The sequence below is a fragment of the Eurypyga helias genome, unplaced genomic scaffold (genome assembly GCF_000690775.1).
Source record: "Eurypyga helias isolate BGI_N326 unplaced genomic scaffold, ASM69077v1 scaffold17315, whole genome shotgun sequence".
In the NCBI taxonomy this organism is placed as follows: domain Eukaryota; kingdom Metazoa; phylum Chordata; class Aves; order Eurypygiformes; family Eurypygidae; genus Eurypyga; species Eurypyga helias.
In genome coordinates this window covers 1-15,543 of record NW_010249655.1, presented here as the reverse complement: position 1 = coordinate 15,543, position 15,543 = coordinate 1, and the positions used below count along the sequence as shown (strand labels likewise).

At 40.4% G+C, this 15,543-nt stretch overlaps 2 protein-coding genes across 2 annotated transcripts in view; one reads left to right on the top strand and one right to left on the bottom strand.

Moving 5' to 3' along the window:
• EIF2AK1 (eukaryotic translation initiation factor 2-alpha kinase 1) overlaps positions 1–11,423 on the top strand; it is a gene marked incomplete at its 5' end in the record, with an annotated part of 11,608 nt that extends 185 nt beyond the window's left edge. The window contains 13 exons of the mRNA XM_010151448.1: positions 989–1,125; positions 1,875–1,906; positions 2,520–2,619; positions 3,431–3,511; positions 3,904–4,003; positions 5,574–5,625; positions 6,318–6,687; positions 7,577–7,679; positions 8,571–8,695; positions 9,860–9,980; positions 10,086–10,165; positions 10,547–10,780; positions 11,219–11,423. Coding sequence (XP_010149750.1) covers positions 989–1,125; positions 1,875–1,906; positions 2,520–2,619; positions 3,431–3,511; positions 3,904–4,003; positions 5,574–5,625; positions 6,318–6,687; positions 7,577–7,679; positions 8,571–8,695; positions 9,860–9,980; positions 10,086–10,165; positions 10,547–10,780; positions 11,219–11,341 — 1,658 coding nt within the window. The remainder of the gene's footprint in view (positions 1–988; positions 1,126–1,874; positions 1,907–2,519; positions 2,620–3,430; positions 3,512–3,903; positions 4,004–5,573; positions 5,626–6,317; positions 6,688–7,576; positions 7,680–8,570; positions 8,696–9,859; positions 9,981–10,085; positions 10,166–10,546; positions 10,781–11,218) is intronic.
• Positions 11,424–11,676: 253 nt separating this feature from the next.
• AIMP2 (aminoacyl tRNA synthetase complex-interacting multifunctional protein 2) lies at positions 11,677–13,885 on the bottom strand (the record flags this gene model as incomplete). The annotated part of the gene is made up of 3 exons (XM_010151447.1): positions 11,677–12,201; positions 12,935–13,166; positions 13,679–13,885. Coding segments are annotated over 3 exons (825 nt in total), but the record flags the coding sequence as incomplete, so codon positions are not given.
• Between the last annotated feature and the right edge of the window lie 1,658 nt (positions 13,886–15,543).

Genomic DNA, 15,543 nt, shown 5'->3' with positions numbered 1-15,543 from the left:
CCTCTCTTAACGTGCCTTACGCGCCGGATTCTTCTGTGCAGGGTTACAGTGTGAGATCCATACAGAGCTGTAGGCCTCATCCCCCTGGGACGAGGAATTCTGAGAGGGTGAAAACCCTGGATCAACTCCATTGGGAATTAGGGTCTGTCTCATTTTTGAGAACAGTAACAGAATATTGTTGTGGATGGAGGGATCAGACAGTTCTGTTCCAGTTAAATTGTGAGTTGCATCATGAGAAGGGTAGCAGGGTAAACTACCTAACTGTAAAACCATCTAAAAACCCAGATAGAAGAGGAATTTTATAAAAATATTTATGAAGAAATGGCTGTAGCTTGGTTTTCACTAAATCTTAGAAAATTCTGGTCTGTGAAAATCAGAGTAAATACTTTTGTAAGCCCTTTATTTTCCTGTAAAGTCCTTTGATACAATCCAGGGAGCTCACAATTTTAGGAGTGACCTGTTTCTTTTGAAATTTGTCTTTTCGGTGTGTGACTTCTCTTAGGTATTTTATTCATTTAGGCACATACTTAGAGTATTTGAGAAACAATCTTGAAGTTTTTTCTCCTTACTAAACTGTATAAACTGTAAATTAAAAAATCTTGACTTTACCACTTCAGAATTACAAGGACATGCTTATAATAAAGAACATGCTTTGAATTTCACTTTTCATTGATCCAGGGGTAAGAAGTAAGCGAATGGGTGGATGTATAATTCTTCTGCGGAGATAAGGAAGGAGATGCAGTTGTGAGCGTGAAGGGCATGGCAAATAACTGTACTATGCGGAGGGATTCCCACAGAGCAGCTCTAGTTTGGATTTAATTAGTTTTTATTGCAAAGAGTATGGGAAACGGCATTAGCGTAGGAGTGACTGTTCAGTTTTTCAGATGCACTATCTTTCAAATAAAGTTTCTCATTTAAAAACCGACTGTTTACAGGGTCTTATTGGCAGGCTTTATTTAATGTGACCCTTCTCTGTTCCTTTGTACAGTCCTTCGTCAAGCTTTCACAAGAACAGGGTTGCTCTCCCCTTTTGCCTTCTGTGATGAATTTAGTACTGTGAGACTGCAGCATAATAGAGCCATTACTGAGCTAATGAGAGCAGCTAATCGACAAATACTTAATGGGGTAAGCTTTGTTACATTTCTTTGGCAATCTCTGCATTAAGAAATTAACACATCGTTGCATCCAAAGATGCTTTTGTTTGGGGGTTCTTTTCGTATTGGACTGGATCTTTTTAATAACTCCATTATCATACGGGAGAGCGGGAGAAACGGCGCTCCCGTCCTACGTAGCTGTTTGGGATGGCACCTTCTGGTGGCACGTTCTGGTTCTATAGGTGCAAAGCTTTTGAAGTCAGCAATGTTTGTTCCTTAAATAACAAAAGTTAAACCTTTATAAACGCAGCCAAGGTGCTCTAAGTATTGCTACAGCTTTTTTCGACAATGGATAGACATCCGTTGCCAACTTTTAACTGTTTCAGCTGATTATGTTAACACCCTTGCGCTTATATGAGTGGAGGGCATAATTTGTATAATGTGCTTCAGGCTGAATCAGACCAGTTTGCTTATCTCGCTGCTTGAACTAAGCTAGTTAATTTTGTCTTAAGCACATTTTAGAGCTCTCATTTTATCCTGTTTGCCAGCAGAACTCTAAAAGGGCAGTAATCTCCCCAGCAGAGAGATGTTAACAGATTGCTGGTGGGATAATACTTAAACTTCATGAAGCTCTGCAGAATGTGAATGGCTATCAGTAACCTCACTTACTTGTAAGAACACGGTTGTAGTTTCTGTTTCGATTAAGCTGCCGTGCCGATGGCATGGTTGACCTGTTGTTCTGTACGGCATGTTTTTATATTGGATTTTGTTGTTTCATAGGAACTTGATAATGGAGATTCTCATGCAATTGGGTATGTATTCAAAGCATTTAGAAATACTAATCATCATCACCACCATCCCTGGATGTGTTTAAGAGACGGGTGGATGAGGTGCTGAAAGATACGGTTTAGTGGCGGACAGATACGGTTGGACTGGATGATCTCTAAGGTCTTTTCCAACCTAGTGATTCTATGATTCTATGATTCTACTAAACCTAACCACCTCCCTGAAGTTCTGTGTTCCTCTTTGAATTTAATTAATACTGCATTACATATTCAGGCTCTGAAACGTAGAAAAAAAACTTCTCCAAACTGTCACGGTGATCTGGTGAAAGTTCCTTCTTCAGTACAACTTTCACAGTTAGTGCCATCATTCAGGAAAACAAGATTTACCAGGCACAAACTTAAAGAAATCCTCTTAATGCTTCTGTGAAGGCAGAGTGTGGATTTGTAGCACGGGAGCATGCTGTTGCAGTCCGCTGGCTTTCAGTATGCGCTGAAACAGTGAATGGTGCAGCGTGGTAATGTCCATGTACTTTCTGCTTCTCGTATTGTGAAGAGTATTTCTAGGTTGTGTACACCTGTAGCCTATATAATACCTTACAAGCTGAAATTTAGTTTAATGCAGCCTAACTTTTTTGATTAGGGAAAAAGAAGTTATCTTTGAAGCCCAGACTTCACGGTACTTGAATGAATTTGATGAGGTTGCAAGGCTGGGAAAAGGAGGATATGGTACAGTATACAAGGTATTCTTTACCTTCCATTTATAACTGATCAGTTTCTACATAGTTTTTCTTTGAAATACAGAGTTACTCTTCTGGCTGTTTTGTTTCTTTTTCTAATAGAAAACCAAAAATACTCATTTTCCAGCAGAACAGGTGCAAACCCGCATATGTGAAAGATGTTGGCATTTCATTTCAAAAGATGCTCTGTTGTTGTTTCTGGTTTCTGTTTGTCGAAAGCAGTATATGTCAGACGTTTTACTTTGTATATTTTGACCCTTTTAAAGTGAACGAAAACGCCTTATTTCTTGTGTGAAGTACTGTGATGTATTGACTTAAAACAGCCACAGGAACTGATTAGTCTGCGTACCGCAGTGTTCCAGCTGCAGCTGCTTGAAAAACAGCAGCTTTAATAGGAATGTTAACTGTCCAACCCAGTGTGGAATTGCATGAAATGCTTGTAGTGTCTGGCCAGCCTGAGGCTCCCCCATGGTATGTGCCATACGTGAAAGAGTCACAGATTTATTGAGAACCTGTTTAAACACTTACCAGGACCTGTCAGCATTTTTTTTTTTTTAATTGATGGGAAGATAGCTGTAAAGCTATGTATTTTACAAAGATTGGGTTTAGATGCTTGCAGTCCTGAAAGAAGGCAAAAGTAGAGTATCCCTACCTTAGGCAGCTCGGGCCCAATCCTGGTTTCGTTCTCTGATACGGGTGAAAGGTTATCTGAAGGGAAGGCAAAAATTAGAAAATAGTTGGTTCTAAAGGATTTAATAATTCGTTAATCTAAGCACATGAACATCTAATTTTGTCCTATTGCAATTGTTTTCAGGTCAGAAACAAGTTAGATGGCCAGTTCTATGCTATTAAAAAAATTAACATAAAGAAAGCTACAAGAAGAGACTGCATGAAGGTATTCTTTTTCCCATGTTTCATCTGTCTCAACTACCTGTCTGCTCTTGCTGATTCTCGCTTAATTGAGTAATGCAGTTAATTGTTTCCCAAAACATCTAAAACATTAATGTTTTTTATGCGTGCTGAGTTTCTAAAGAATTGCCCCTATCAATACTTGGCAGAAAAAAAAGTAAATGAGAGTCCATTAAAAAGAAGAGTAGTATTAACTTGTATTTGATGATCTCTGCAACTCTGAAAATCATAATTTGTTTTAAAGCATCCAAATTTTCTCCATTACTGTAACAATTTCATCTCTTCTTTCTCTCTCCGTACATTATTTCTGTTACCTTTTGGGTTAACAAAGCACGCAGAATAAAGGACAGTCATACGGTTTCTTTTTGTTATTTTTAGGTGCTACGAGAAGTTAAAGTGCTGGCTGGGCTGCAGCATCCTAATATCGTAGGCTATCACACTGCTTGGATGGAATATGTGCAAACAGTACACCCAAAAGGCAAGTAGAGCATAGTGTGTGATTCTTGCTTGCATCCTGCTTATAACCACTGTACTGTTATTTGCAGGCGAGTATTACTTCTCTGGTAAATTAACTATTTTTTCCCCTCCTTAAAACCAAAACAAAGCAGACTACAAGTGACCACCAGGTCTTCGTGTCCCTCTGCACTTCCATCTCTTCCCTAATAACTTAGCGGTTACTTAGTGATGAATTTGGGACTGTGGAAGTATTACCTTCACTTCTGGTAATCCATGAGGAGGATTTTAAAGTGGTAGGCAGTTCAGTGGGATGCAATGAGAAGCTTTTAATGCAAAAAGTAGTAGGTTGGCAAGGACAAGAATGAAAACTGGGGACGAGCCACATCATCAGATACTGGGGGAAAAGTGATGAACAGGAGAAAAAAAAAACCCATAAATCTGCTACCATGTTTTGAAGTCTCAGCTGTAGCAAAATTAGAATAAATTTACCACTGTTTCTCTTCCTATCTGGAAAAGAACCTGGAAATAAATACTTGAATGCCAACAATTTTTTTTAAATCCCTCTTATTTTGCTTTCCACAGGAAAGCATTTAGATTTGATGCATTGTGTTTCATAGTTATGCAATCTGGTTTTTGGGGTATCAGCTACTGTCTGTAACTGTTGAGAATTTACCTACTTTTATATTTACTGTACATCACCTTCCCTGGCCCCTTGTTTTTTCTCTTTACTTTCTCTGTTCTCGGCTCTCCCACGCTTTGTCCCTTGGTCCCTTTGTAACCCTAATCTGTTTGTCCCTTTCTTGTCCTTTTGCAAAGTGTGTTTAGCAGTTAAATCTTTTGATCCTCTCTTAGTGGGAGGGTTGGTTCTGCTCTACGTGACTTCATTGCTTTCCAAGTCAGTGACTTGATGCCCACTCAGCTATAAGCACAAAAGAAAATGCACAGGAAGTTGATAAGGTAGTAAAACAGACAAGACCTTTTTAACCGCCGATCCTGACAGTCTCAAAGGATGCGACGTTGTAGTGCTAGGAGTGCTTCACAAGTACTGAATGGTGATAACCTAAGTAGCTAGATCTATAGTTAGGTCCTGTAGTCCTTAGTGGTTTTTCTTGGCTTACAAGATTGGTGTTTCATATTTGGTTCTGTGTGCTAAAACAGACTTTTTTTTTCACATAAATATAGAATTTTAATGAAAATTATTGCCAAAATATCAGGTGTCTTCAAAACAGCAGCAGAGTGATGTAAAGGATGGTGCCTTGCTGTGCGTTATCATCATAATACGCCTTAATTCTGAACAGGGTAACTTCTTAAAGGTGAAATCCAGTTGAATATGTAAGAGCCCAGCATAACCCTTGTTGTAGGACCTCATACAACATTTGTTTCCTTTGCAGTTAAAGAACAATGACAAACATAATTAGGGTTGCTTCTTAGCAGACTAAGAAACACCTTTTGCAGCAGCAGAAATAGAGAAAAAGGTGTCTACAGGGGATGAAGTTAAATTCAGTAAGATGTTGTAGCCTAAATGTTACTGTACAGTAAATACATGCGTGCTTTGTTGTGTAACGTACCGTGTTTATCTTGTCATCCAATAGATAAAACAATAATGGACCTGCAGCCATTATCTTTGGAGCAAGAGAGTGGCAAGTAAGTGTTATAAATCTCAATGGTAACATACATTTGGCTTTACCAAAAGGCTTTTCTTTTTAGAGCAACATTAAAAGAGTACAGAATTCGGCATATATTGCACAAGTGCTCTTTGCTTCCAAATTATAACCAAAAAAAGGTTTTAATTATCCTTGTCATTGTTTCTCTTCTGGTTGCTGAAGAATATTACTGGCTACTTCTACCTTTGGATCTCTGAGTTTGAGTGCCTGAATGTAGAGCACTGGGCTTCGCGTTTCCTTCAGAAGCTTTGTGCCAATCAGCGACACTGACTCGTACTCTTAGAGTGATGGGGCCTTCTGTTTCTCAGAAGCCTTGATCAGCCCTTTTCAGTAAGGAGATGGAGTCCTGTGAGAAACACAGTGTAACTCCCCAAACCTGAAGGGATGTTGAAGCCTCCTGCTTCTGTCCCGGGAACGCTGGCACCTAGGACTGTACGTGTCTACGAGCCGTCTGGGTCAGCTGTCAGAAATCCCTGCAGGGGGAAGGTATTAAAAAGGCTGGAGCCTACACTGCCAATTGTGTAGTCCTAAAGTTTTATTTGGGGAAGCAGCTGAACTCTTACTCTGGAATGCAGTTTGCAGTTGAGGAAAAAAAGAGTTTTCAGAATGGTGTCTCGACGTAGATGGTGTAAAACTGTGGGTGTATTTTGAGTTCTCTCCCTTTATTTACAGTCATTACTGTCACATTCAGAGTGTGGAAAGTAGTAGTTCAATTATCTTTGCTGACCTCACTTCACAAGAAAAGAAGTCCTGTGACAGCACTGCCCTTAGAGATCTGGGTAGTGAACTGGTGCAGAATATGGACATAAGGAATGATTTTACAAACGGCAATAGTAAAGAGTGTTTGCAACCAAATATATGTGAATTATCCATGGAGTTACAAGAAGACTCTGTAAGTAGTGTTAACAGTGGATCAACGGATGTGACAAATCATTCAGCACGGGGAGCTCATGCTGGTCTGCACCAGGATGCTAGCACGGGAAGCGAGTCCTGCGCTGAAGAACGCTCCAGGAGTGATGTCACGCTCTGCGGAGGGTTCGAGGTAAATACTGTTCTCGTTTAAGTATACTTAACTGCTGTCTAATTTGATGGTGTTTGTAAAGTGGAGTTTGGTAGACAGACGAATGATTTATAATGATAAATCTTAAAAAACAAAATGACTGCAATTAGAGCCAAAAATACAATTTTTGCTGACGTGGGTAACCGTTACAAGGAAGCTGACATGGGGAGCTGGCAAAACTCAGTATACTGGAAAGTTTCCATGTGTTAGTCATCTTGGGTCCTTTCAGAGCACCTTAATTACTTTGAGTAATGAAGATATTACAGATGAAGGTGTGCACTGTGCTTCTAAAACTGTTGGCACTCATACCGCTGATGTGTTTTGTGTAACACTGACAGCTCTGGATGCTTCAGGCTTTTGCTATCATTTGGAATTCTCTCTTGCAAGAAATCCCAGATTTTAATGGTGCTTGCTTGAGTTGTCCAGGTTATCAAATGAACTAGTATGTTATCAGAAACTGAGTATGAAGTAACATACTCATGTCAATAAATCATAAAGTTCCATATCAAGCGGTTGATTTTGTTGTTGTTCTATATTAATTTACACTATTTTCTTAAGCCAGAATGAGCATATGTTCAGTATGTCCAGAAGCTTTTAAGCTCTAATTTGAATATTAAGGGCTGTTTTGCTAGGTTTTATCATGTAACAGTTGTTACAGTGTGAGGAACGAGTAAAAAAAAAAAAAAAAGGCATTGTTGTCTCTGCTTCTTGAATGCAGATTAATAATAGTGCATTTGATGTCATTTTGGTACCTAACCGGTTATTTATTTTAGAAAACCAAGTTTTGTTTTTACTAGCTTTGAAGAAAAGAACTAAGGAAATACTGTTCATATTACAGAGGCGAAATCATGAACCATTATTTTTCTGTTAGGTGGAGTATCGTTTGATGCTTCATATACAAATGCAACTGTGTGAAATATCCTTGTGCGATTGGATTGTTGACCGCAATAAAAGATGCAACGAGGAAACTCCCAGTAAGGTTCATCACTGTCTTAAAAATCCTTGTATTCATGATAAAACAAGTATTTCTTTTTTCCCAACTGGAAGTCCACTTGTCTGAATCTGTTTTACTTCAGCAACTTATAACATGGATCTTCCTCATCAGATCCTTTATTCACATAATCCAGCAGTGGCTAGCACTGAATCTTTGTCTGCTAGGTGCTGGTAAACGAGATGAAGTTCATGAGTATTAGATAACTCTTCAAAAAAGAATGAATGTATGCCTGAGGCATAGTTGTTACCTGGAGAGATCTGTGCGTGGGCAACATTGCTTATTTGACACAGAGTTTTTCATTGACAGAACCTGCTTTTTCTCAGTAAGCTGTTTAAATAATTTAAATTTTGCTTTGGTAGTAGTTTTGCTGCTACAAAATAGAGCTCTTCACAGGCTAATTTATCCACTGTGAAAATATAAATACATCTTTTCTTCCAGACAGGTTACAACATGCTTAAAAGCTTGTAAGTTTGTTCTAAAGAATCAAAAGTCCTACCCAGGCTAATTTGTCATTGGTCTAAAGAATCTACTTTTACTTTGAGTGGCCAGATTTCTCATGCCCTGATACCAAGCCGTCGTCAGGAATTGTTGACGCTTGGAAGAACGGATCTAATGCTCTTACGGCATTGGAGACACGTTCCTTTCTCTGGGGTGGTTGTATTAAAAAAGCGCATGCTTAGCAGATTGTAAGACACAAACTATGTGACTGATGTTTAATCTTAGTTTTAATTGCTATTAAGATAAACCTGTTCTCCTCAGTCAAGGACTAAGGTTTACCAGTTCACTGTCAGCTGACTTCCACTCATCTCTCCTGAAATTGTAGCCTTTTCATATTTCGGAAGCTAGAAGATGACATTCCTGAATCATTTAGACTTTCACTTGGTTTTAGGTCCGTACCACATTGTAGATGTCTGCCAGACAATGAAGATTTTTCAGGCGTTGGTAGAAGGCGTGTGCTATATCCACAGGATGGGAGTGATGCATCGAGACATTAAAGTAAGTTCATTAAATTACTGTTTGAGGTTAAAGAAAAGAAAGATGACGTACATTATGGGAGAATAACAGCAACCTCAACAAGGGAATTGCAATTTTTGAAATGAAAATCCATAAACGTAATCAGAGGATTTGGAATCTCACACCTGGACAGTGTTGTTCTTGATGTTGCAGGGTGTCTGGTTCTAGCATAGCTGTGAAGTAGCTGCATTTTTTGCCTCAACAAGGGAATTGCAATTTTTGTAATGAAAATCCATTATCGGAACCAGAGGATTTGGAATCTCGCACCTGGACAGTGTTGTTCTTTGAGATGTTGCAGGATGTCTGGTTCTAGCATAGCTGTGAAATAGCTGCATTTTTTTTATTCAGTGCAACATTTTTAAGGTACTATAAAACCAGCAGAAGCTTAAGAATTAAAAAAAAAAAAGGCTTAAGTTGCCTTTGCTTTCTTGTTAGTGCTAATTTCTGTTTAATAGGGAAGCAACAAGCACGAAGCAACAGTGCTCTCACTCCTCATCCAAACGTACCTAAGCTCAGAAGCCTTGTGGAACAGACCATGTAAACTCAGTGGTTTTGTATTACCTTTTCTTCTCCCCGGCCAGCGCGTTTTTTCTCCTAGATCCGTAATGCGAGCGCTTCCCCTCCTCAGTGGTCCTACAGCCAAAATCTACGGATGAAACTGTTCCAGGTTTTCCAGTCAGTGCTCTCTGCTCAAGTCTCTCATCACTTTGGCTTTTCTCCTAGCAACTTCCCAGAACCAGGTAGCATGTTGGACCTGTGCTCATCCCATGGAAAAGTACTCTGGTTGACATGATGTCTAGCCCGAAGATGGTAGTTAATCCTTCCGGCTACAACAGTTGGTCTCGTGCTGTCTGCTCTTGCCTCTTCCTGCTAACATTATTGTTCTGCAAACTTCTCATTTTCTGCTGAAGGAAACCCCAACTTTACCTTTCTGCTAAATCTTTGTTTTTCTTGTTTCGCTTTTCCTTTTTTCTAGATCCTTCACATGTGATCGTTCTGCCCAAACGGTGCTGCTGATACATAAAGTGCTAAACAATTATCATCTTATACCTGTGAAACACTGGATTTTATAGACTTTGAAACAGCTGAAATTTCATAATTCGTGATATAGATATATTTTAGATTTTACACTATTATGTTTTGTAGCCCAGAAATATCTTTCTACATGGATCAGATCAACATGTAAAAATAGGAGACTTCGGATTAGCCTGCAAAGACCTTCTCTGGGATGATGCAGACCAGTGGTTTAAGGCAGAAAGGACAAATGGTAAGAGGAAAAAGCTGAGTGGGGTGGCTATGATATTAAAACCATTAACTATTAAATGCCAACAATGTAACACTAGCTGAATAAGTCTAAATTGCCTTTTTAAAGGATTGACACATACTTCAGGCGTGGGGACTTGCCTCTACGCCTCACCAGAACAATTGCAGGGATCCCACTATGATTTCAAGGTAGGGAGCTGCTTTTTTTTCTCCTGTTAATACATGATGATAGATAATGAGATTAGAACAATCCTTTCAGTAGGCAAATACACAGTATTTGGTAAATACCTAGATTCCTCCTACTGTTACTCCAAATGTTTTTGTTGAAACATGGATTTCAGCTCTGCCTTTTGGTTTGCTACTAATCAAAAATCATTTCCAAGATCATCTTGAGGAATCTGTATAGGCTTGCATTTGTGTTCCTCTAGTAGTATCACAATACTGTGCTTAAAATCATGAAACTTCATTGTTGTGAAAACAGTTTTCATGCGTTTTTTATCAGAAAAAGAAATGTAGTAAGTAATTTAAAAAAGCAGTTATCCCAGAACCTTTTCTTCACCCCATTACCAGTCAGACATGTACAGCATGGGGGTTATCCTGCTGGAACTCTTCCAACCATTTGGAACAGAAATGGAAAGAACAGAAGTTCTTATACATTTAAGGAATGGCCAAATTCCTCATACTTTCTACCAAAAATGGCCTGTTCAAGCCAAGTACGTGAAACTCCTCACCAGTCAGAGATCTACAGAAAGACCAACTGCTGCTCAGCTTCGGGAGAGTGAATTATTTCATACCTCAGAACATGTAAGTTATGCCAGTAACCTCAACCTTCACAGGATAAAGGACTCTAAAAGAAATGCTCTTTGTTTCCCTGCCTGTTATGGGGTTTTTGGTTTTGTTTTTAACTTCAGAGGATTGTATGAGTGAGACTTTTTTCCCTGATTATGGTATTTAGACCACTGTACATTAATGGTCATTAAGTGTAGGTAACATTGTTATGAATACTGCTGATTTACATACAGCCTGGGGTATTTTTATAAGTCAGAAGGGATGTTGAAGCTTTTTATCAGCTCTGCAGAATCCTTTTATAATTTCCCCTTCCCAGACTTTTTTGTCTGCGGGTTCAGTTGTAGCATCAGATATGCAGAATGTGGCTGCAGGGGACTGCAAACACAGTTCAACAAGGTTAATAAGGCTCTATCCTTGCCTCTCTCAGTGAAGTAAAGAGACTCTCATTTTCAGGTTATTTCTAACCTGCAGCAGAAGGTGAGACAGCAGGAGGAAGAAATAGAGAAGCTGAGAGAGAGAATAAGACTGCTTTCTGAAGAACAAGATGAACAGACAAGACTGGGCTCTCCTGTCTGAATATAGGAAGAACAAACCTCTATTGTATGCTAAGTTATATAAAACTGTTTTTTAACAAAAAAAAAATTTCAGTGCATTTTTATGTTCCTGGCTGTTCTTTAAAGGGTTTCATCTTCTTGCCTTAATGCAGAAGCCTCCTGTCAGGAGACAGGATTCCTGGTGCACTTAGCTTCACTACACAGTGTGCAAATGAGCACTCCAGTTACAGGGGAAAAATGCAAGCAAAAATTAGAAGTGCAGCTTGTACTTCCAGGGGCCTGCTTTCGCCACCTTACCGTACCTGAACTGCTGTGTAACACGCATGTTTGCTACAAAAAGAAAGGGCACAGCCAAAAGGCAGCTGTAACGCTTTTATTGATTTTGGAAGTCTGTCCAGCTGTGGTACCTGAATACATTTCAGACTGGACTCAAACCACTACAGCAGGCAAGAGGCAGAGAAGGATTAACACCACCACCATTACAAAGAGTACAGGCTTACTTCAGCAGCTTCATCACAGAGCTGAAAGGGGCCAAGTTCTCACACGACTTCATCCACTTTTGCACGTTGGCTGGGGCAGCATTTGCACTACCTGTCTGCCGCAGCGCACACCACGCGACAACGTCTGCTACTGTGAGTTCATTTCCCACCAGCCACGCTGTCTTGCCCAGGGCAGCGTTCATAGAGCGCAAAACTGCTCCTTTTTCCTTGCTGCTGCCGCCTTTTAGCTGGAAGATGGCTGTGTCAACCCAGCTATCAATCAGAGTTGAAGTAACTGCATTGTACTTCTGGCCAAACAGGGAGAAGAGAAATCTAGCGATGTTCCCCTCTCCTTCAACAGGGCACATGGTTTGAATGCTAAACTTCATCTGGGGTTTTGGAACTGAAATTGAGAGAGAAAGAAGTGAATACCACAGAGCAGGGAAGTGAAAATACATGACAGAATTACCATTACATTTACTTGTGATGCCAGCAACACTGTAACATCATAAACCTGATGAACAATTTTGTTTGCTTAGTCAGGGTCTTTAGACTAAAGCAGGAACCTGGGCTAAAGCCATCACTTCCTGCCAACTTCAGCCCAATCTCTCACCTGAGAAAGAAGTGAATACCACAGAGCAGGGAAGTGAAAATACATGACAGAATTACCATTACATTTACTTGTGATGCCAGCAACACTGTAACATCATAAACCTGATGAACAATTTTGTTTGCTTAGTCAGGGTCTTTAGACTAAAGCAGGAACCTGGGCTAAAGCCATCACTTCCTGCCAACTTCAGCCCAATCTCTCGCCCAATCTCTTCAGCCCAATCTCTAGAATTTCTCTTCTAGCAAACTTAGTTGTAGAAACTGATACGCATCTCTGCAAAAACAATCCTGTGGGTACAACCAGCCACGTAAGTGCCACGTGTGTTTCAACAGCAGTAACCACTCACAATCTTCCTCCTGTCCCCCGCGTTGTTCACAGTTACAGAGAGCCAAGTGGTACCTGCAGTACACATCCATCGTGTGTCGGCACAAAGGCACCAAAGCACCTGCTGTCGAGGTGTTACAGCACACGTTTCATCTCCTCATCCATTGTAACATACAGATCTACACGCTAACTTCATTCTTACCATCCTTCCAAATCAGAGTAAAGCCCAACTGATACTCGTGACGTGGCTGCTTCTTAGTCTGCTCTCCAAAGCATTTCAAGAGGTTTTCTGGCACGCTTCTCACCGATGAATGGGTGTGAACGGCTGATAGTACTTTATAGCGCTCACAAAGCAGACGGTGTAGTACTAACAACGACAGTGGAGGCAGGGAAGGGTTCGCATTGATTACGATATCTTTCAGGGCACCATAATCCTGAATGGGAAGACAGACATTCAGCAGATGAGACATTCCAGATGAGACTTTGAAGTACTGGAGTTCTCATCTGGCACCAAACATACATAATGTGCATGTGTACTGCCAAATTCTAGGGATATTCAAGTAACTCCAGTTTGGGCACTTAAAACTTGCTTAAACATTTAACCTCCTCCTTCCTCAACAGTAATATACTGAACGTGACTGAGGTAAATTCTGGTACAATCTGAAGCCAAAGTTAAAATTCCCAGTTGGTAACAAACAAGAAACCAACTACCATAATCTCAAATGTACCCGTTCTATCTTGGCTTTATATCCAAATGAGAACACAGACGGTTTAGTATTTACAAGTGTTTGTGTCCATAATATTGATGCCCAAAACGAAACGGTAATTGTAGGTTATTGGTAAGGATAAGAGACTTGTGTAATACATGCATTCTGAGTGCCCCCAGTTTTCATGCCACACTTCCCACCCAGAGCATCTATCAATGTGTATGCTCAGGTGAACTTACCTTTCCAAGCATCAAATCCAGGTCTGCTCCATCTGTTGTCAAAGGAGAACATTCATCAGTCTGAATGCTGTTGGTTACATCAAAGTCAGCATCTGGGGTTTGGATCATCTTGGAGAGGCCATCGACAGCACTCTTCAGTTCATACAAGCGTTTCAGAATCTCTTCCTGGCGGGATTCGAGTGCTTGAAGTGACGGGTCAACCTCCTCCTACAAGAGAGGAAAAAACATACATCTTCACTCAGCTCAGGGTGAAAACAGTTGATGCTCACTTGACAGTAAATTTTTAGAAACTTTAATCCCATTCAAATAATTGGAACGTCATGGAATGTCGTGCTCGTTGTCCTTTTCCTTAGTCTGAATGAATGTGTCGAGAGATGGGTTATTCAGTCAAATCTCTGACATCTTTTCGTGTTTCTTGTAAACCACTAGTTACAGCAAACTCCATCGTGTAGTAAAAAATCAGACCACAACCACAGAAACCTTAAGTTGGCAGTGAAGTGCTGAATTAAAACCTGAAAAAACAAAGCTTGGGTTTTTCAGAAAAATCTGAAATCCACAGCTGCACTGTGCACAGATTGCCCAGAGAAGCTGTGGATGCCCCATCCCTGGAAGTGTCCAAGGCCAGGCTGGATGAGGCTGGGAGCAACCTGGTCTAGTGGAAGGTGTCCCTGCCCATGGCAGGGGGGGTGGAACTAGATGGTATTTAAGGTCCCTTCCAACCCAAACCAGGCTGTGATTCTGTGAAAGGCAGCTCATCACGATTCTCTGCAGCCCCGAAGAGCATACCAATAAGAGTTTGTGTTGAGGCTGCCAAACAAGGAAACTTTTTGACAATTCAGGTAGTTAACAAAAGTCGAGAGCCTGCAGGTTTGGGTGGATGGTGTATTCTATGAAATCACTCATAGTCATTCTTTGTTTCAGAGAATATAGAGGAAAAAAGGACCATAGGCTTTGCTACACGTGAATCCCAATGCATCGTTTCTTATCTGTTATCTTACAATGCTACCTCTTTTAAAAGATTAAAAACATATTCCTGTGGGAGGCTTTAAGTCTACAAATTTACAATAAAGTTACAGAAAAATCTTTACATAGATAATCCACTTCTAAACATCCTGAATAGGGATTAGTAACACCCAGCCTATCGACCAAACTTCTTTTAGTCCAATAGAGAGAACAAATAAGGTATTAAAGTGAATCTTGATACCCACTTACATAATACTCTTTAAGACAAGACACAAACCCAGCTCTTAGGTGACCATTACTTTTGCTAGTACACAGTTCTGTGAAATAAAACACACTCTCAGAGGAGACTGGTAATTAATACCTTGCTGTTGCAATGGCAGGGCATCTCAGTAAGCATTGCTGTGAAGTTCTGCCCCAAGTCTATTCCTACTCAGTATCTCCACCAGGAACCCGGGGGAGGGCACAGCAAGTACTCACTGGAAAGATATGATGGCATCAAGCTAAAAACAGCCACAAGCTGCATGGAAGAATTCACAGCATTCCTGTCACTGGAGAGAGGCCAAAGTCAACTAGATTAACGTAACATAGTATTTTGCATTTTTGCCTTATTTAAGAAAGAAGTAACTGAGACTGGAAATATGAACTTGCCAGCTGCACACCTCCTATCTCAAAGGCAGAAAAGAAACCAGACGTGAGCCAACAGAGCGATGATGCAGCAGGAAGGGACAAGGCCTGCTGGGCCGCTGCCGCCAGCGTGCAGGAGGCTTGCTTGGCCTCAGCTCTGCGGGGTACTCCAGACACTACCCGTTGAAAATACAAACTGAGAGAGAGACACACTCGAAAGCCCGGAAAAGCCAAGCTGAGAATTACCGAAGGCTTTAAAAACACCACAGGAAGTTACT